The sequence below is a fragment of the Haliotis rubra genome, unplaced genomic scaffold (assembly GCF_003918875.1).
Source record: "Haliotis rubra isolate DU_JTF1 unplaced genomic scaffold, ASM391887v1 Scf555, whole genome shotgun sequence".
Classification (NCBI taxonomy): Eukaryota; Metazoa; Mollusca; class Gastropoda; order Lepetellida; family Haliotidae; genus Haliotis; species Haliotis rubra.
The window spans coordinates 376,551-398,546 of record NW_025767252.1 but is presented as its reverse complement, the minus strand read 5'-3'; the positions used below and the strand labels follow the sequence as shown (position 1 = coordinate 398,546).

General features: G+C 40.9%; 1 protein-coding gene across 2 annotated transcripts; it reads right to left on the bottom strand.

Annotated features, from left to right (window-relative positions):
* Positions 1–18: 18 nt before the first annotated feature.
* Positions 19–21,996, bottom strand: LOC124253832 (N-terminal EF-hand calcium-binding protein 1-like). 2 transcript variants are annotated; one of them, XM_046687678.1, is made up of 14 exons: positions 21,848–21,996; positions 20,956–20,980; positions 20,020–20,128; positions 19,487–19,610; positions 19,004–19,140; positions 17,953–18,011; positions 15,515–15,571; positions 10,594–10,614; positions 6,959–7,029; positions 6,756–6,809; positions 4,841–4,950; positions 4,441–4,518; positions 3,551–3,642; positions 19–3,091 (listed from the first exon to the last, which is right to left on the bottom strand). In XM_046687678.1, the coding sequence occupies exons 1-14, from the start codon at positions 21,893–21,895 to the stop codon at positions 3,072–3,074; spliced, it is 1,005 nt and encodes a 334-aa protein (XP_046543634.1). In that variant the 5' UTR covers positions 21,896–21,996; the 3' UTR covers positions 19–3,071. The 2 variants fall into 2 exon arrangements, with proteins under 2 accessions (XP_046543634.1, XP_046543635.1); XM_046687679.1 differs by lacking the exon at positions 10,594–10,614.

Here is a 21,996-nt window from a genome sequence, read left to right as displayed (position 1 = left end):
GAACACAAGACAAGACCGTACAGACAGATAATTTTATTTTGTGGTGTTTGACAGTATTCTAACAAAATTTGCATTTCTGTCTCAGCAGAATCTTTCTGAATCCAGTGTACAGGAGAAGGACCAGTTCAACATGCCAAGTGACAACTGAAACACATGGTCTGAGTGTTCCAAAGAAAGACATGGAAGTACTATACATATCAAATATTCCATACAACCTATGTTTGGTTCATAAACTGTTATAACTCTTCCAGGAAATGTTGTGGCTCCATGTCATAACTTGACAGACAGCTCATGACTGACAGAAATGACCGAATCCCATTCTGCAGATCAAGCTCAGCCATGACTCACCATGTTAACTCTCATTGAACACCGACTAGCTAATGGCATGCAATATATATTTTTAATTCTTATTTTACAGATAAGAATAACAAAGCAAGTACAACAATGTAGAATAATGACCACTGACTGTTGACAATTGTCAACATGACCAACATGACCATAACTGACACTGAGTGAGATTCATACTTTGCTCTACACATCAGTAATCACTTGTATCTTTGCTTTCTACCTGAAATATATTCACATTTTATACAGAAACTCTTATAACATATTCTACTAAACCTTGGATCACATTTACTACATTTAGCATCACATTGTCTACTCAAACTAGGATCCTACTATCTACTCCAACGAGGATCACATTGTCTACTCAAACTAGGATCAAATTGTCTACTCAAACTAGGATCACATTGTCTTCTAAAGCAAAGATCATGAGGATCACATTGTTCAAACTAGGATCATGAGGATCACATTTTCTACTACATACAGGTAGTATCGTGAAGCACCTGTTCTGGTAATCTCAATGCAGTTATGTATACTGGTAAAGAGAAGTAAAAACCAACAAACTCTGTCAACGTGTATTAGATTCAAGAGATATAAACAACAACTGTAAACAACATGCTTACTGACAATGTAAAAAATCTATAAAAAAGAAAACGTGTGAAAATTTATAACATGAGCTTTGACGAAACATCTTGTCAATATCGAACACATGAGCTAAGAAGAAACATTTTGTCAATATCAAAAACATGAGCTGAGAAGAACTTTCCTGTGACATGACATTTTGTCAATATCAAAAACGTGAGTATGATAGACAACTTATGACACGGTGGTCACCAAATATCAAACAACCATGACAGGTTAACGAACTATTTGGCCTAGAGCTAATGAGAAACATATTATAGGCAGCAACTTCATACTGATGCATACAGCATGACTGGGTCCAGGCCGTTCTACTTTCACTTTGATTAGTTTGTGACCATTTATTATAGTGCCTGAAATGCTATGCATACATAATAAGGCAGTTCTAGAAATACAACATGCCCATAAAGAAACTAAAATATTTCATGCTATCAGACCTATTGTTCATACTGGAAAACAAAGTGAAAGTAAACCAGGCTATGAAATTTCACATCCTGCTATGCATGCTATGCAAGGTATTCGTTTGATGGACTATCAAAACTTTGGTACACATTTGATCTATGTTTGGGGGTGTAAAACTCACTTGCATATATTGTTTCCTCTTACCTCTCACTATGATTCATTGTGTGTCTTCAAGTTTCAAAGAGTTTCAACAAGTCTTAATTTTAGTATTTTTGAATAATTTATTTATTTTTTTAGCAACAGTTAACAATTTTTTAAACCATTTGAAATATTTCTTGTCCACAGCATAACAAAATCAGTTTGATTTTTACATTGTAATTTTTGGGATGTGAAGATTTTTTAAATCAAGTTAAAAGAAAAGTTTGTCCTATGGCTAGCATGTCACCTTGACACACCCTTTGTATTCCCAAAAAACGTGATCACCTTGACAACAGAATGACATGACAACAGAGACCATATAATATCTATTTTATGGTCTCTGTTGACAACAACAACCTGAGTACAGGAACTTCATTAACTGTCAAAGAGAACAGCTAACCCAAATCATCAACAGTATTTGATTATTACAGCATCAGTATATTGAACACAAGCAAGACAAGCTGACCTAAAAATAATGTCATGGTCAGTTGTTTTGTTCATACGCTCCCAAACCTGGCTAACAAGAAGGCATCCTTGATAATCCTCATCATGTCTGCTCCATTGTTTAGCATAAATACCCTGGCTTCCGTTCCATGGAGCAAAGAATTATGAGTGAGTGAGTTAAAATTTATCGTCACATCGGCAATATTTCAGCCATATCGTGACGAGAACAATTAATTTTATACATAGTAATTAATGGTAAATTGTAAAAACCTGTCAATGAACAAGAATTCTGACTGTGGTAGTGCAGGACCTATTCACGGAACGACAACCTGGGCCCGTTCACCACCACAGCCTCATTCTGAGCATGATTTTTATGACATGATGCCAGAAATAGTCATCCAAACAAATTACTGCTTTCTATGCTAAAAGGGTACAAAAGATCTCATGAGTGACAATACATAACATGTGGATAAAACACATCCAAGAAAAATAAGACATAGTAGATACATGTATATAGAACCTTGCTATTTGGCAGGAACAATTCATGAAATAGCTGTAGTACTTCATCCGTTATCTCTCATATGACTCCTGGCACAATACTACAAATACTTTGTGAAGTCACCACGAAAAATGTGGCTTCTCAGTCTGGCAATCCATCCAACCAGATACACTGGAAGGAAAGAGTTCCTTCCGTTCCGCCATATATTGTTTTGGTAACATTACCCTGCCTGGGGCCCTTATCATACAACATGGTTCGACCCTATATATTGTAATGAATTTTAGGGCTTTTAGTTGTTTTTGTGAGTTCTTTAGTAAGTGTTGTGTTAGGAATTGTTGATAATTTTAGTATATATTAATTTAAAATATTATTTGGGATGGGCAAATGGGAGGAACTCTTACCCACTGGAACGCACCAGTGATTATGTCTGTTGCCTTCATACCCAAGGTGATGAGACGACTGCCCCACCTGGTGAGGAGACAGGAACATGGCCGAGGTATACTGAGGTTGGCCCTACAGAACCTCCATGTGTTCTACTGTATCTACCCTACTGACTCCACCAGCTCCCTGCAACATGAAACAAGAGAACACTCACTTGCAGCCACCAGCACTAGTCCTACAGGCCAAGCCTTAGGGACCGTTCATAATTTATGGCTTGTGGGGGCGATGATGATTTTCATGGAGAAGGATGTACAAGGTGAATGAGGCCCCTAAAATTTATGTACAAAGTGACCCTCCCCCACCCACCCCACCCCTCTGCATGCCAGGTACAAAATCAATGACACCCCGACTAGTGTACAAAATTGACAGGAACCAGAAAAAGTATATGTATAATCACTTGACTGTTCACAGAATGACTTTTGTCATAGTGAACCAACTTCAACAATTTATGAAAAATATAAACATTAAATAGTGACTAACACTAATTTCTCCTTATTCATATTTTTGGCAAAATAAAGTGGAGGGTTCAGTCAAGAAACTCTATGAATAAATAATTCCAAGCAAGTCCGTGTGTGAGGTACTCACCTGGGACAGTCATGCTACTGCCAGTCTCGGGAGTCGCCAGCTGACTTGCGATGTCCGTCATGAATGTACAACTAGCAGCACTTTCTTCACTCCTGAAATAGAAAACTTCAGCATAAACACACTTTTGTGAATCTTTACTGCAGTGTCCTGAATGTTACTCCATCACTGACTAATACCAGGTGTAATCCTGATGTAGGGCTAGGAACGAAACAAGGCCATGGACAACCCACTGGGAACTGTTTCATCAACATCTGATGACGGAAAGGATAAACTTGCTGTTATGAACACTGATTTGACTAAGCAGACAATAAACTTGTCCCAAAGACATTCCATTACAGTTTTGGGTCATCAGTCCTGAATATTTCTGTGATCGTTGAAATACTGAAGTTTCTTGAAACATGAGTTTGGCCTTGCATTCTTAGTCCTTGAGCCAGATCTTGAAAATATGGATTTGACTACCAACTTGAGGAAAAACAGCCACTATGATTTTCATGATTTTCATACAACTTATCTGTCAGAATGAAGACTATGACATCTTACTAATTGTTTGATCAGCATTGTAGAAGCTGGTGAGTCAAAAATGAAACATACAAAAAGTGGACTTTTAGCTTGACAAGAATGTAAGAATCTACATGGAAACATCACTTAATGTTATAAACAAGAAGTTGTCATCCAAAATGTTGTATGTTTCATTTTTAACTATGACACAAAAACAGTCTGGCATAGATGAAGGGAAGTCATTTGTAAACAGCTATTTGCTAAATTACTCTATTGTTATAGGTCAGTTAGGTATCAAATCATCTCTGATTGAAACACTCAATTTTATTGGGTGTCATGAAGTTGTCGCTATTGTTGAAACAGTAAAACGAGAGACAACAGATGACATCCACCTTTTCTTGTCTGCTTCTGAAGTCCAGATCTCGTACACTGTCAGCTTGTTGCTGTCTCTGAATGATCGAACACTCACACTGAAACATCACAATGTCATATAGTAACACAAAGAGATGGTCGCAAGGAGTAGGTCGACGATATCTATTGTCAACCAACCATTTGATGTTCTGTGGCTACCTAGAATTCTTTCTTTAAATTGTCAGGTCTTAAACCACTCACAGATAATTCGCAGGACATGTTGGATAAAGTTTATTATCTACATCAAACATGTAAAATACGAAGGCTGGCTTTAGATAAAAAGAAGTTGGCATCATAATATATCGTACATAAATTTCTGAACCATGAGTGCATGTATGTTTACACTGACATAGTTAGACAGCTTGAAAACCATGGTCTTACTTGCGACATCCACCGACACCCTGTATAGACTCCACATACAACTTGAGACTTGACTTGAAGTTGTCCAGTTCCTCAGCCTTGACTTCAAAGTTCCTCTGTAGCATCAGCATCTGTAATAACACATGGTGGACATCATAAATTGTAGTGTCAAGATAACACACGGTGGACACAGGTTACATTGTAACATCAACACAACACATGGTGGACACATGTTACATTGTAGCATCAACACAACACATGGTGGACACAGCTTACATTGTAGCATCAACACAACACATGGTGGACACAGGTTACATTGTAACATCAACACAACACATGGTGGACACAGCTTACATTGTAGCATCAACACAACACATGGTGGACACAGCTTACATTGTAACATCAACACAACACATGGTGGACACAGGTTACATTGTAACATCAACACAACACATGGTGGACACAGGTTACATTGTAACATCAACACAACACAGGGTGGACACAGGTTACATTGTAACATCAACACAACACAGGGTGGACACAGGTTACATTGTAGCATCAACACAACACATGGTGGACACAGCTTACATTGTAACATCAACACAACACATGGTGGACACAGGTTACATTGTAACATCAACACAACACATGATGGACACATGATACACTGTAACATCAACACAACACATGGTGGACACAGCTTACATTGTAGCCACAACACATGGTGCACACACGTTACATTGTAGCATCAACACAACACATGGTGGACACAGGTTACATTGTAGCATCAACACAACACATGGTGGACACAGGTTACATTGTAACATCAACACAACACACAGTGGACACAGGTTACATTGTAGCATCAACACAACACATGGTGGACACAGGTTACATTGTAACATCAACACAACACATGGTGGACACAGGTTACATTGTAACATCAACACAACACACGGTGGACACAGGTTACATTGTAACATCAACACAACACATGGTGGACACAGGTTACATTGTAACATCAACACAACACACAGTGGACACAGGTTACATTGTAACATCAACACAACACAGGGTGGACACAGGTTACATTGTAACATCAACACAACACATGGTGGACACAGGTTACATTGTAGCATCAACACAACACATGGTGGACACAGCTTACATTGTACCATCAACACAACACATGGTGGACACAGGTTACATTGTAGCATCAACACAACACATGGTGGACACAGCTTACATTGTAACATTAACACAACACATGGTGGACACATGTTACATTGTAACATCAACACAACATATGGTGGACACAGGTTACATTGTAGCATCAACACAACACATGGGGGACATGTTACATTGTAGCATCAATACATCTCATGATTGACACATGTTACATTGTAGCTACCTGTGAATATCCTGGTCAGAATTGATCTTCAGTAACACATACTCATCGCAAGAGGCGACTATTGGGATCGGGTGGTCAGGCTCGCTGGCTTGGTTGACACATGTCAATGTGTCCCAGTTTCGTAGATCGATGCTTATGCTGTTGATCACTGGATAGTCTCGTCCAGACTCGATTATTTACAGACCGCCGCCATATAGCTGCAATATTGCTGAGAGCGGCATTAAACTAAACTCACTCACTTATATTGTAGGATCAACATAACACACTGTTGACAGAACATTGTAGCGTCAATATCTCAAGCAACTAAAACAATGTGCAATATTGCTCCACTACTATCTTCAAAACTACAACAGGTTGTGGACACAAGTTGCAATATTGTTGCATCAAATTATGAAACAATAGAAGAAACAGAGGCAAGTTGCAATAACAGATGGTAACGCCAGACCAAACGACTAAATGAAGTCAAAGACGGCAACAACATCCAGGAACCATGGCTAAAATAATTTAAAATATGTCTGTACACACCAGGCAATCAGGTTCAGACACGACCTCTTCATCAACGAAGTTGTCGAAGTTCACCTGAAAAACAAAAACAACATTTGCATTGCAGATACAATGATTCCGAACACAACAAGAATGTAAAAAAAATGAACATTTTACAAATACTTTTCAAATGGTAACTATGGTAACTGCATGTATAATTTTAAGAGTTAAAAGCGGGTAATTACCTTAGATTCCAGTTTGTCTATGAGATTCTCCAGCCGGTCCACCTGCAGTGTCAGCACTTGGTTACCATAGCCTGCACAACACACAATTAACACTGCTGTAACACCCTGCACAACACACAATTAACACTGCTGTAACACCCTGCACAACACACAATTAACACTGCTGTAACACCCTGCACAACACACAATTAACACTGCTGTAACACCCTGCACAACACCAATTAACACAACACACAATTAACACTGCTGTAACACCCTGCACAACACACAATTAACACTGCTGTAACACCCTGCACAACACACACAATTAACACTGCTGTAACACCCTGCACAACACACACAATTAACACTGCTGTAACACCCTGCACAACACACACAATTAACACTGCTGTAACACCCTGCACAACACACACACAGTTAACACTGCTGTAACACCCTGCACAACACACACAATTAACACTGCTGTAACACCCTGCACAACACACACAGTTAACACTGCTGTAACACCCTGCACAACACACACACAATTAACACTGCTGTAACACCCTGCACAACACACACAATTAACACTGCTGTAACACCCTGCACAACACACACAGTTAACACTGCTGTAACACCCTGCACAACACACACACAATTAACACTGCTGTAACACCCTGCACAACACACACACAATTAACACTGCTGTAACACCCTGCACAATTAACACTGCTGTAACACCCTGTTAGTTAACACTGCTGTAACACCCTGCACACACACAATTAACACACAGTTAACACTGCTGTAACACCCTGCACAACACACACAGTTAACACTGCTGTAACACAGTTAACACTGCTGTAACACCCTGCACAACCTGCACACAACACACACAGTTAACACTGCTGTAACACCCTGCACAACACACACACAGTTAACACTGCTTAACACACACTGTTAACACTGCTGTAACAACACACACACACAGTTAACACACTGTAACACACAGTTAACACACAGTTGCTGCTGTAACACCCTGCACAACACACACACAGTTAACACTGCTGTAACACCCTGCACAACACACACACAATTAACACTGCTGTAACACCCTGCACAACACACACACAATTAACACTACTGTAACACCCTGCACAACACACACACAGTTAACACTGCCGTAACACCCTGCACAACACACACACAGTTAACACTGCTGTAACATCCTGCACAACACACATACAGTTAACACTGCTGTAACACCCTGCATAACACACACAGTTAACATGTATATGTTGCACCACACAAATGAATACAAATGAGGGAATTGAGCTTCAAGATGACTATATAAGTTTATGTGAAGGTCAAATCCGGACTGACCAAATAAGTTCTTGAAATTATCGTCATTTTTTGGGAAAAACATCCTGCTATTTTATGTTTAGTAAGTGCTACAGATACACTTGATATGAAGAATGGTATGACTGTTTCAGTTTGACATAGTTGAGGATGTCTGCTTACATCTTAGGCTGAGCTAATTGATGAACTTGACTGAAATGAAATGAGTACCAAACCCAGCACATGTGTAACCATGGCAACAGATAAGTAAGCAAGAAGTACAGCTGATACAGCAGCAAGACTGCAGAGGTTAGCTGGTGTGACGTTAAACATGCATAGACTTGCACAGTATGAAAATAGAAGTAGCACACAGATATCAAGATATATAGATATCAAACAGGTAATAGGTGATTAATTATGTTATCATCTATATATGAGATATAGTATGACCAGAAATTATTGAGAATTTTAGGAATATGTTTAATTGGATTTCTAGTATAAACAACCTTGACCAGCTAGCAAGTGCTTGGTTTCATTCAATAGAGACAACTCTGTTAATACCTTTTCATTAGCTGTGAAGAGTTATCCCCCTTTGTTTACTTGCTAGCAGACGACATTTTCAGTGATCCTCAGTATGGATGATTTAGAGAAGAGGAAGTTGATTTTAGAGTATTATAACAAGGACATCAGATCAGCTAAAGTGATTTCAAGTAGAACAGGCATCCCTTTGTCCACTGTTTATCGTTTTTGAAAAATATTGCAAATGGATATGGCATTGAGCATCCTGACCAAACAAACTGAAAAACCTTTGTATCAGCGCCCGAAGTACAGTCTGAAATTTAACGTGTGGGGGTGGCATATCTGTGTTAGGGGTACACCCCTCTGTGTATTTGAAGGGAATATGACTGACTGACTGACTGAGTTTAGTTTTACGCCGCTTTTAGCAATATTCCAGCAATATCACGGCGGGGGACACCAGAAATGGGCTTAACACATTGTGCCCATGTGGGGAATCGAACCCGGGTCTTCGGCGTGACGAGCCAGCGCTTTAACCACTAGGCTACCCCACCGCCCCCTGAAGGGAATATGAACAGTGGTGGTGGTGGAATTGGGTTTAACGTCGTGCTTGAGAATATTTCGCTCATATGGCGATGTGCATGCGTGTGTATGTGTATGTGCGGCTACTTGTACTAGCCCAGACTGAAGCTGGTTTTAGAGTGCTAGCCCACTGAGATACCATGCCGCAGTGAAGCATGAATACCCCACTCAGACACATTATACTGACTCCGAGCCGACTAGTCCTTGCTGTACCCATTAATGCCGAGAGCCAGGCAGGGACCAACAAGACTTTCTAACTTCTTTGATCAGTAGTATGCCCCGCCGCATTGAAGCCTGCATTGCTGCCCATGGTGACTTGACAAAATACTAACTGTTCACCTGTCTTTGAATCTGGAGTTATGTTCTGCTAATATTCACATTTAATACGTGAGTAATGAGTGAAAAAAATTAAAAAATTACAATCTTTAAATTCTCAATAATTTCTGGTTGTACTGTATCTTCTACATTATACAGCTTTTATCTGGCTACTTTTTGTCATGTCTTAAATCAACCAAAGGTTTGTACAAACAGTAAACGGCAATGAGCAAATATTGTTTAACAATTCAGTCGCAATCTTGCAGCAAGATCAAACAGGCCTGTAAACAACCAAGACTGGACCAGGCACATGTGACTGAACGTATGAGTACACTCATGACATGTCATGCAATCAGCGAACAAACAACGTGTGCTTGTTGTTTTATGCCACCCTAACAGTAACCACAGATCTGATTGACATTAGAGGCAGAAATCCACACTATCTGGTACAATGACTCAGGATCAAGCAAGTCTCTAAGCCTGACCATCCATCAATCACCTTTGGCCAGCGACATAGATTTTTGAAGACCTTATCTAACTTGGAATTAACAACCTAACAACCTCTTTAATCTGCACTGACAACAAGTGTGGTATCCCTACTAGGGGCCAAGTATCGGAGTCTAAGAACATGTTTAGTCTTCTCTAACAAAAAGTGTGGGATACTTGGAATCTGATCTAACCACATAGAAAGGGAAGGAGTGTTCTGTGGTCTGATAAGATCATGAAAGATGACATTATATGTAAATAGGTTCAAGATGATTCTGTTATTCCTGTTAGTACGAGGAAACCATGTTTGACCAGTGCATGTTACACAAGAAGCCAGAAGCATCAAGAACAGAGGCTGAGAATGACAGTCATTAGACAAAATTAGAAAAAAATATTTAAAAAATCTTCATGAGAATATTTACCATCCACAATATTTTCAACTGCTGCAGGTTGTTGTAAAAACAATTAAGGTGTTAACATTTTTCACAATAGGCAACAATTAAAGTCAATGAATTATATATCATCTATCTTGCATATTGAATCAGTAAAAGGAAATCCTGTATCAAATATTACTAAGGACAGACATATTTAGTATATACTGGTATCATGCCGGCTCATATCAAGACACAAGGTTAGAGATGGTCAGAATAGCAGGAGGATGCTGTATAAGGTGATCAGCACAACCCAAGCAATATATGCGAATTATACATATGCATGTCACATATCTATAGAGTATTTACACAAATATGTAATTTTCTGACTAAAATTAATATTTTATACTTATCCTGACTCATGCTAATTATGCTTGTCTCCTTCCTCTTGCAAATGGTAGTGGAACACTTGAAATCCCTTGAAGTTCCCTTCTAAAAAGCGGACGTAAAATCATTACTCACCCAGGAGTTGCCTCCCTTGCCCCTTTGGCGCCCTTTTGGTCACCTGACCGACCATGACGTGTCACTCTCTCCGTATGAATGCCCGACACCCGGATTTACAGGGAAATCCAGAGTGCCATAAGAGGGGAGGTTGAGAGGGCTAACCTCATGAGTCAGGATAAGTATAAAATATCAATTTTAGTCAGAAAATTACATATTTTTCCTTATCCTGACTCATGCTAATAATGCTTGCAGAATCCGTCGGAAACGGTGGTGGGTCAGGCCACGTTCTGGATTCACTAGTTGTTGATTTACGTCCTGTATTACCCCCCATGGGAACTTACGACGGCTCTTTTGAAAATTCTGTTCTTTCAACTTCTCTCTGATGAGTCTGGGGGGAACAACAACTTGTCAGATTTCTTCCGAAACTTCTCCTGACATTTTCGTGTGGATTTAGATATACTAATATTCCATTAGTTATCTATTGCAACTCCATCTCTTGATGCACGCAGCAAGAGGAGATGCGACCCTTCTTCATGTACAAGTATGTCCTATACAAGTACAGGGTCTATCACTCATGCTAGTCTGTCCTAGACGTGTGCATGGACTTATAGCCATTGCTCTCCAGAGCGTTGGTTTTCACAAGTCACGTGATAAAAGGGGTGAGATTTACTCAGCGCTTTTGTGGAACCGTTAGTTGTTGTGCTACAACAAGTGGCCCAAACTGGTGAATGCCTGAGACGTCTTCGGTGGCAATGTCTCTGAGGTAGTGTTCAATCTCCAAAAGCAGCCCTCCATAATAGTTGTAATCGAGCAGTTTCCATGCAGAGCAAGTGTTGACGCCAGGGCTCTGACTTCATGTGGGTTGGAGGCTCATGGAGGCTCAAGTCCTGCTGCTTTATAGGCCATTAGTATAACGGCTCTCATCCAGATCGATATCGTTGTCCTTGAGACTTCCGGGTGTCTCAGTGCATAAGGGGATGAATAGGCGCTTGAATTTTCGTCTCCTTGTTTTAGTTCTCTGTAAGTAGACTTTAAGTGCTCTGACTGGGCATAAGGATAGATCCTGTGTATCCTGTGGCCCAAGGACTGTAGAGAGTGCTGGGATGTGGAACTGTCTGTCAGGCTGACCGGGCAGTTGGTTCTTGGTGATAAAATCCCATCTCAGTCCAAGATGTACGATGTCACGATGTCTTGATTCAAATCGTGTTTGTTCAAAGTCCAGAGCATGTATTTCTGACATCCGTGCAGCTGTTGCTAGGGCGATCAGGAACAGCGTTTTCTGAGTTAGTAGTTCAAAGGATGTCCGTTCTAGAGGCTCGTAGGCATCACTGGTGAGATGTTGTAGAACTATGTTGAGATCCCAGGCAGGAGCCTTAAATTTCTTTTGTTGGTCTTCCAACTTGAACAAGCATAGTAGTGCCAGAATCTCTGGTACTTTGGTCAGCTTGATACCCGTTTTCATGGTGATAACTGTACTGAGGGCAGCCAAGTAAGTTGAGAGTGTTGAACCTTTTAAGTGTCTCGTCTGTCGTAGATGACATAAGTATTCCGCCACTTGAGGATGTGTTGCTTTCACCGCTGTAAAGCCTTTCCTCTTTGCATACTGTTCAAATCTCTGCCACTTGTCGTCGTACAAGTTGCGAGTTGATCTGCGTAGAGCTAGTGTAACTGCTTTTGCTGCTCTGGCGGACTACCCTCTGGTCTTCAGGCAAGCTTTAATATGCTCCATGCATGTAGCTGGAACAGTGTCGGGTTCCCGTGAGCTTGCTTGGTGTGTGGATGGACGAGTAGGTTTGACCACTCTGGTAGTTTCAGGGTTGGACTTCCGAGTTCTTGTATGAGGACGGGAAACCATACCCTCGCTGGCCAATAGGGCGTGACCAAAATCAGTTGCAACATAGTCATCTGCTTGATTTTCTGTAGTACTTGTGGTAGCAGTGCAGGAGGTGGAAACGCCGCGTAAGAGTTTAGTCCTTCCCATGAGATGCTTAGAGCGTCTGTTGCCCATGCCTGAGGATCTGGAATCAGTGAGACGGATGTTGCTAGCTGTTTGTTACACTTTGTTGCAAACAGGTCTATTAGTGGGGATGCTATAGTCTGTATGATGAACTGGAATGCTTCTGGATGCAACATCCATTCCGTCGGGGATGGTTGTAGTGGACGAGATAGGGTGTCTGCTATGACGGAATGTGGCATGCCTTCATGTAGATGTTCAGGTCGTCAACTATGCTGAACAGGAGAAAGCTGAGTTGTAGCAGACTTGTTGATCTTGTTGACCCTTGTTTGTTGATGTAAAACGCCACTGTTGAGTTGTCCGAGTGTACCATGAGTTGTGCGTTCTTTAGTACGCTGGACCAATGTTGTAAAGCGTTGATTACTGCTTTCATCTCCAACAGATTGATGTGTGACTTCTGATTCTGACTCGACCACTTCCCTGCTGCCACTCCGTTGTTGAAGTGCCCACCCCATCCTTGTAGGGAGGCATCCACTTAGAGACGAGTATTGCAAACCGGCTCTGTCAAAAAGGTTCCTCTGCAAACATTCGACTTCCGAGTCCACCATAGGAGATATGGTTTCAGGCTGTCCCGTAGTATTAATGGATCAAGGCTGTCTAGGTGGGCGTTCACAAATACTTGTAGTGGGCACAACTGTAGTCTCTCTCTGCGAGTCATGTCTTGAGCTGAGGTGATAGACCGAGTATGCTTTGCCAAGCACGTAGTGTCAACAGAGAGAGCATTGCTTGAGATATCATCTGTTGTATCTTGACCCAACGATACTCTGGAACGACTATACGATTCACTGGTGTGATGAGTCAAATTCCTAGAAATTGCAGATCTTGTTTCGGCTCCAGTTCCGACTTGAGGAGATTTACTAGCCATCCTAGTTGAGTGAGCAGCCTGATGGTGAAGTCTAGTTGCAGTCTGAGTTGACTGGGATCTTGATGAGCTTGAATCCCGTCGTCCAGGTAGAAAGCACTGCGTAGACCTTGACGATGTAGATATGTGACGATGGGCTTGGTCACTCGAGTAAACAACCAGGGGGCCGACGATATTCCAAACGGTAGAACCTTCCACTGGAAGTGATGTCCGTTGAAAAGGAATCTTAGGTTTTTCCTTGCACAATAATATAGCGGGATGAATTCTGGCGCAGTCATCAGTAAAATATAATACAGAATACTATTATTTAACCCACAGAAATATATCCTACTTTTGTGTATTTTAATTACAGTTTTTGCTCTATAAATTAATATGAATAAGATTACCGTGTGTATTTGAGCCGGAAATAGCAATCAGCTGTGCACCCGTTTCCCGGCGATCAAGTTCAAACATGCACAATAATATAACGGGATGAATTCTGGTGCAGTCATCAGTAAAATATAATACAGAATACTATTATTTAACCCAAAGAAATATATCCTAGCATTGTGTAATTTTAATTTCAGTTTTTGCACTATAAATGTAAAATATATATTCAACACTAAGGTTATACCGACCCTCATGAACGTGGTAAGTTGTACGCACATGGAATGGGGTAAAATAAGCAAGCCATTTAAATTCACACATTTTTACCGATGTTACTGTAAACTAGCAGTCCATGGAAAACAAGTTGGTAATAAGCAAGCCAGTTTGTTGACATGTTATCGTCTAGCTACAATATGTATGATATCTAGCTAAACAAAATATATTATCCATTTTCTGTCAACTACACTTCATTTAGATGCGTAAGTAGAAGCAATATGATAGTGAATTTTTTTAATAATGTGGACCAAAGTTATAATTATTGGTAACCGCCAGTTGTCTGTGGTCTGTGTTTGCCGCGATTAGGACCCCATCGCGGGGGGTCGGCTTATGCACGAAACATACCATTTTGACACTGATTTTAAGGGTCAAGTTTTGGGGGTCGGCTTACCTATGGGGTCAGCTTATGACGCTAATATACGGTAAGGTCCGAAATTATAAAAAGGATATATGTCGTATAGGGACTCAGGTGCTCTCACAACCGTCCTCAAGGGCGAAGAAGGAGAGAATGACAAAGCATGGTCGGTCAGGTGACCAAAAGGGCGCGCCAAAGGGGCAAGGGAGGCAACTCCTGGGTGAGTAATGATTTTACGTCCGCTTTTTAGAAGGGAACTTCAAGGGATTTCAAGTGTTCCACTACCATTTGCAAGAGGAAGGAGACAAGCATAATGAGCATGAGTCAGGATAAGGAAAAATAATTAATTTAATTACTGTCCTACATCACATATCACTCATCAAACATATTTACTCTTACAATTATGACATTAAATTAGTAACGTTGTCTGTTTCCTGACCAATGTGATAATAGGAGGCCAGGGAAAATAGATTCAATCCTTTCCATCTGGAGTTAATTCATAACATATCAATAGCGACAGTGTTATTGTGTCATTACATCAAGTGCGAAATACACACTGAGAAATCAGTACAAAAATATGCCCATGTTGACTTACCTTCACTGTTTGTGCTCTGAGAGCTGACCTGTCGCTTGGCCCTGCGGACAATCCGACCTGTAACAGTGAGTGAGTGAGTGGGTGGGTGTGTCAGTGGCTATGTGAGTGAGTGAGTGTGTTGGTGGTTATGTATGTGAGTGAGTGAGTGAATGAATGAGTGAGTGAGTCAATAAGCGTGTCTGTGGCTATGTGAGTGAGTGAGTGAGTGAATGTGTGGGTGGGTGGTGGTGTCAGTTGCCATTGATTGAATGAGTGAGTGGGTGGGTGGGTGGGTGGTGGTGTCAGTGGCCATGTGAGTGAGTGAATGAATGGGTTTGTAGGGGGAGTGTCAGTGGCCATGTGAGTGAGTGAGTTATAAAATCTACATTAGACTGAGCACAGAAATACCTATTCCCAACTACTTCCTTCCCAAACCTCATTTTGCAAATTTAAACAACTGATCTTAATTCTATAATAGTGCAAAACAATACTGTGACTCTTACAAAGTTACATCACTAACAGCAAGTGTGATAATAGGTTTTAGGCAGAAAACTTGACATAGAAACCCCACGATGGTGTACATTCAGTTACGTCAACTTGGGTCGACTTTGGATGCTACTCCTGCTGTCATGTCTCCAATGTCACAATGTTAAGACTTCCCTTATGATGTGGTGGTGGTGAAATTGGGTTTAACGTCGTGCTTGAGAATATTTCGCTCATATGACGACGTGCATGCATGTATGTGTATGTGTATGTGCGGCTGCTTGTACTAGCCCAGACTGAAGCTGGTTTTAGAGTGCTAGCCCACTGAGATACCATGTCGCAGTGAAGCATGAATACCCCACTCAGACACATTATACTGACTCCGAGCCGACCAGTCCATGTTGTACCCATTAATGCCGAGAGCCAGTCAGGGACCAACAAGTACCATATTTTAACGTCTGTTGGTTTGACGCAGTCGGGGGTCGAACCAGCGACCTTCCACCTTCCACAGTGAGTGAGTGAGTTTAGTTTTCGCCGACTCAGCAATATTCCAGCTATATGATGATGTAATAATCATAATCATAACAATCCAGTGATCAACAGCATGAGCATCGATCTGTGCAATTGGGAACCGATGACATGTGTCAACCAAGTCAGCGAAACTGACCACCCAATCCCGTTAGTCGCCTCTTACGACAAGATAGTCGCCTTTTTATGGCAAGCACATGGGTTGCTGAAGACCTATTCTACCCCGGATCTTCACGGGTCCTTCCCTTTTGAGCAACAATGATGATAATTATCATAATCATAACAATAGCTTTTGAACAAAACATTACAAAAATACTTCATATAATCTTTGCTGTGTTACTGAAGCAAATACATAAAGCAAACACTATTCAGATGAAAACTAATCTTCACTGATCCTGAAATCGCCCTTTCACCCAGAAAATATTGGGCTCAACCAGCCGCACTTCCCTTATGACTTCTGCTGTGACCAGACATTGCATTTATTCTAAATTTAGAGGCTTGAGCATTGACTTTAGAGATTTGAATAAAGGTATACTAAAAATGCCAAAAATAAAAGTATCATGTGTTATAAGGATGATAAGGTTGATGGTGACAATTGAAGATCCCCAAACAGGGCTACCTGACAGGCTTTGGATGCATTTGCCTGGAACCTCACAGGAAACAAAATGCATTATAAACACACTAAAACACCACTAAATTGGACAGTTTCGACTCACCTTTACTATCTTTACGGTGTGTGACTATCAACAATCCCAATATGCAGAATGTCTATCTATTGTCATATTTGTTTCTTCAGTTTAATCACGTCACACTAAACACTGCAGAAGAGCCAGCACATATAAACAAAACAACGGCCAGCCATCAACAACCGGCCATCAACAACGGCCAGCCATCAATAACAACCAGCCATCAACAACCGGCCATCAACAATGGCCAGCCAACAACAACGGCCAGCCAGCCATCAACAACAACCAGCCATCAACAACGGCCAGCCATCAACAACTGGCCATCAATAACCAGCCATCAACAACAGCCAGCCATCAACAACGGGCCAGCCATCCAACAACCAGCCATCAACAACGGCCAGCCATCAACAACCGGCCAGCCATCAACAACGGGCCAGCCATCAACAACAACCAGCCATCAACAACGGCCAGACATCAACAACCAGCCATCAACAACGGCCAGCCATCAACAACAGCCAGCCATCAACAACCGGCCATCAACAACGGCCAGCCATCAACAACCAGCCATCAACAACGGCCAGCCATCAACAACGGCCAGCCATCAACAACCAGCCCTCAACAACCAGCCATCAACGGCCAACCAACAACAGGTTAAGCTGAACAAAGACTGAGATCATCAGATGGTCAACAATTTCTTCATTTGTTTCCCATGTGTTAGTGGTGTTCATCTGACCGTTCTACAGTGAGGCCTCATATCGGTACCTGGTATAGTAGATCCTGTCTTCTTCATGGCTTCCACGTCAACAGGTTGTATGTCTGCCCTGAATATACAAACAACCGTCACAAAGTGAAGTACCTGGCACCTTACTGCATTCCTGCTGCACAACACAACAATGTCTTCATTTTTCAGTTCATGGATTCAACTGACCAGTGTCAGAACCAATGATCAGAAAATACAGGCCCGCAGGGGTGGAAATAACCCATTGCCCGACGTCCCAGTCTAGTGTTTTTTTGTCAGGCAAGGAAATTTGCATATCATGCTGTACTGGTGTCCAGTTGACTTTCCAATGTTAATTATGTCGTTTATTTTAAAATATCAAGAAGAAAATCGGCCGGTATTGTGGAATAATTATCAGGGCAAGTGATTTTGCATGTGCCACTGTACCGGAAAACACTAGCAATTTTAAAGTTATTTCCACACCAGCCAGGTCATTTGAATTTATTGTATTTAGAACAACTGATTCATATTAGAATGATTATAAAATATATACATGGACAAATTCATAGCAATTGTAAGGTGTTGATCTTTGCAGAACCTTTGACAACATTTTCCCAAAGTTTCCCAAACATACTGATGTCAAACGTCATGGACTTCTGAAACTCTACTAAAATGATGCCATAGTTACCAAGTGCTTGGAGTGCACTAGGAATGGTGCAGAAATGGGTGATACAAAAATGCTTCCTAAGAACCTCTCAGATGACCTTGACCTTTAACAAACATGCCATGTGGTAGAAATTGCAGACACATGTAAAGTGTTGTTTGTTTAATGTTAACCATGAAAATGCCGATGACATCACCACATTTTACAAATACCTGACTAATGCTGTTGCAAAAATAATTCATTGCTTCAAAACTTGTATTTCCTTGAGAGTATTGTTTCAAGATTTGAAACTCTCATTGAACTACTGTTTCAAAACAAAGAAAGAGTTTCAGAATTGTGAAGCAATACATTATAACTCTGGCACTCATTCAGCTCAAACAATCTTTCAAAATGTTTCCCTTATCTAATAAACCAGAATAAATGTCCCCTACCTCTCTCTGCGCGCCTGGAGGTCGAGTTCCTCCGATGCTGCCTCCAGCGGCTGCTGCAGGGCTGACAACTGGTTCTGTAGTTCCCGCATCAGGAACCGGGTCACAAACTTCTCCTTTCTATCTGCTCCCTCGTAACTCTGAAATAACAGATCTCACTCCATGTCACAAGATCTCGGATCCTGATCAATACAGAAAAGAGTCAGTGAATTTAGCCACAAGTTTGAAGCCAAGTCAAGTGAAGCATAGCAACAGTCTCTGTTTGTTTATCACTTTTGAAAAGAGAGCTATCTTTGCACGGTCTTTCCTCTGTAATTCAAGTATTTGGGGATAAAAATCTGCACAACCAGTAATTCAGATTACATATATTTCACAACCTTCTCTGTGGTTTTGTAAGGAGATCAGGAAACCAAGTACTATAAACACTCAAAGATGAGCTGCAGTCTACACATAGTCCTCCTGACTGGGACAGGTGAGCTGCAGTACCTGGGATGTAGAGAAGAGCACATTCGTGACTTTAGCTGACAGATCCTCCAGGGTCCCGTAGATCTGCTGGAAGTCCCCCAGGTGAGAGGCGAAGTAGGAACACAGCTCCCCGGTGTCGATGTTGCTGGAGTTGGACAAGCAGTCATGTCATCATTGTTGCCCACCCTCCAACATGTTCCAAAATCAATGATAAAGTATGTACATCAACAGGCTTCATCTGATAATGCCAACTAGTAGCTGAGCGGTCTAGGCATCTGATTTTGTGTGCTGGCGATTAGGTGCCTGACTCTGAGGGTGTGAGTTTGAATCCCGGATGGGACTCAACGCAAAAAGTACTGGAATCTGTACTTTATTAAGAAAGTATAATCCCAAATATAACATATGTTACAATACAAAGTAATTTCCTACAAAACCTATAAACTCCACATGCACTCATGTTTAGGTCAGTATCACACATTCCTCCATATTGTTGCTGAACCTAGTTACCATGGCAACCTGCTATAGTGGTAAATGCAATACAAAGTTTAACATACCCAGTGTTGTGGGTGTCGATCTCGTTGAACAGGACTCGCAGCTCTTCTTTACCCATTACGCCATCCGCGAAGAAGGCAATAAACTCTTCCCAAGATATAAAACCATCATCTGAAAACATAGTTGTCTATAACATACACAGCAGAAACAACCATGTCTGTATTCTCATGCTGAACAGTTGTCTGTATACTGTAGAGCAGATCACGTACTAGGGTAATGTAGTAAGTGAGTGGGTGGGTTTGTTTTACGCCACTTTTAGCAATATTCCAGCAATATCATGGCAGGGGACACCAGAAATGGGCTTCACAGTGTACCCATGTGGGGAATCGAACCCGGGTCTGTTCAACCAGTAGGTTACCCCACTGCCCCCTAAAGTAATGTATACTGTCAGAGAGAATATTTGCACTAGAGGAGACTGTAGGTAACTGTCTGGTTCTGGGTTTGATATAACCAGGTGAATCATTTGCATAGTTTCAGCATTTGAAATTACATATGAAAGCCAAGAGCTCTTTATCATAAGTTTACATTAATAACAGATGATTTAGTGAGTGAGTTAGTTTTAAGCCGCTTTTAGCAATATTCCAGCACTATCATTATCACGGCAGGGTCTGGGACATGGGCTTCACACATTGTACCCATAACGGAAATCGAACCCGGGTCTTCTGCGTGAAGATGATTTTGAAGGTCCATAGGGTAAATCAACATAGTTGAACATCAAAACAAACCAGAGATCTCCAAGACTTGGAAAATAATCATATATGTCATCATATGTCATGAATGATTGTTGTTTTATGTTCTTGGAATCGTCAATGATATCAGTTTACTGGAACAACAATCGATACACTTCATTGGTTTTATTGCAATCTTCCAGACTAGGTAGTAATTAAGTTACCCTCAATACCTGTATTTACTACAACATCTATACTGTGTGTACTCACCATCTTTGTCTGCTCGTCTGAACACCTGTGAACAGGTAGAAGATTATGCATTACTCACTACAATCAAATATTCATGAATGTTTTAAAAGATTTTTTTTTCTTGAATTCAGTTTATGTTTAGAATCACACGAGACAATATCTGTATTAGCACTGTCTTTAATTCACATTTTACTAATGTATCATCAGAAAATCTTATCAACATGATAAATATATTCAGACAAGATGGTCATAATAGCCTGTGTCACAATGGCCTGTATCACATGGGTCTGTAATCACATCTGGGACAGACAAACTGGCATGACAAATACATCTTGTTTTAGTTATTCTTTACCGCAAGCAGGAGACACCAATACTACTGGCTTTGTGAATAGGTTATTATGACAAGACTGATAATTGATTTTGAAAAGTATAATTGTTATCAATTATTGACCATTCATAAAAAATTAAACAGCGATAAAAAGCATTGATATGAGTTTTATACCATGTTGTCATAAGGACAACCAACCAAAAACGTGCAAACACTGCAAAACACATAGTCAAATTTTGCACAGCCTCACTCTCTGCTTTAACTCAGTTATGGATGTACAACAGTGAGACAGAGCAGTTTGTGCACGAGCCATTGCTCTCATGGTGTTTCCGCCTACTGTTGCCTAACATGGAAGTACTTCCTAGTAGAGTCTATCCTAATGTCTACCAGGTTTGTGCACTTGCGATTAGGTGACTCGCTCTGTCAGTGTGAGTTCGAATCTCGGACGGAACTCAAATAAATGGCATTTGAACTTTGCAGCAGCTTGCTGAGAAGTGTAAACTCAAACACAACATTGTTCATGTTGCAGCTAATATCTCCCGACCTGAGAGCAACAAGTCATCTGTAGGTATGACTCTTACTTACATCCAGAAATATCGACATCCCTCTATCTTCAATACTTTTGTCTGCCATAGTTGTCCCGTTGGTGGCAGATTCTGCTACTTGTCACTTTAAGACGATCAACAACAAATCTTACCCTTGCTGTCAGTAGACAAACCGCATTAGCCGTCCAA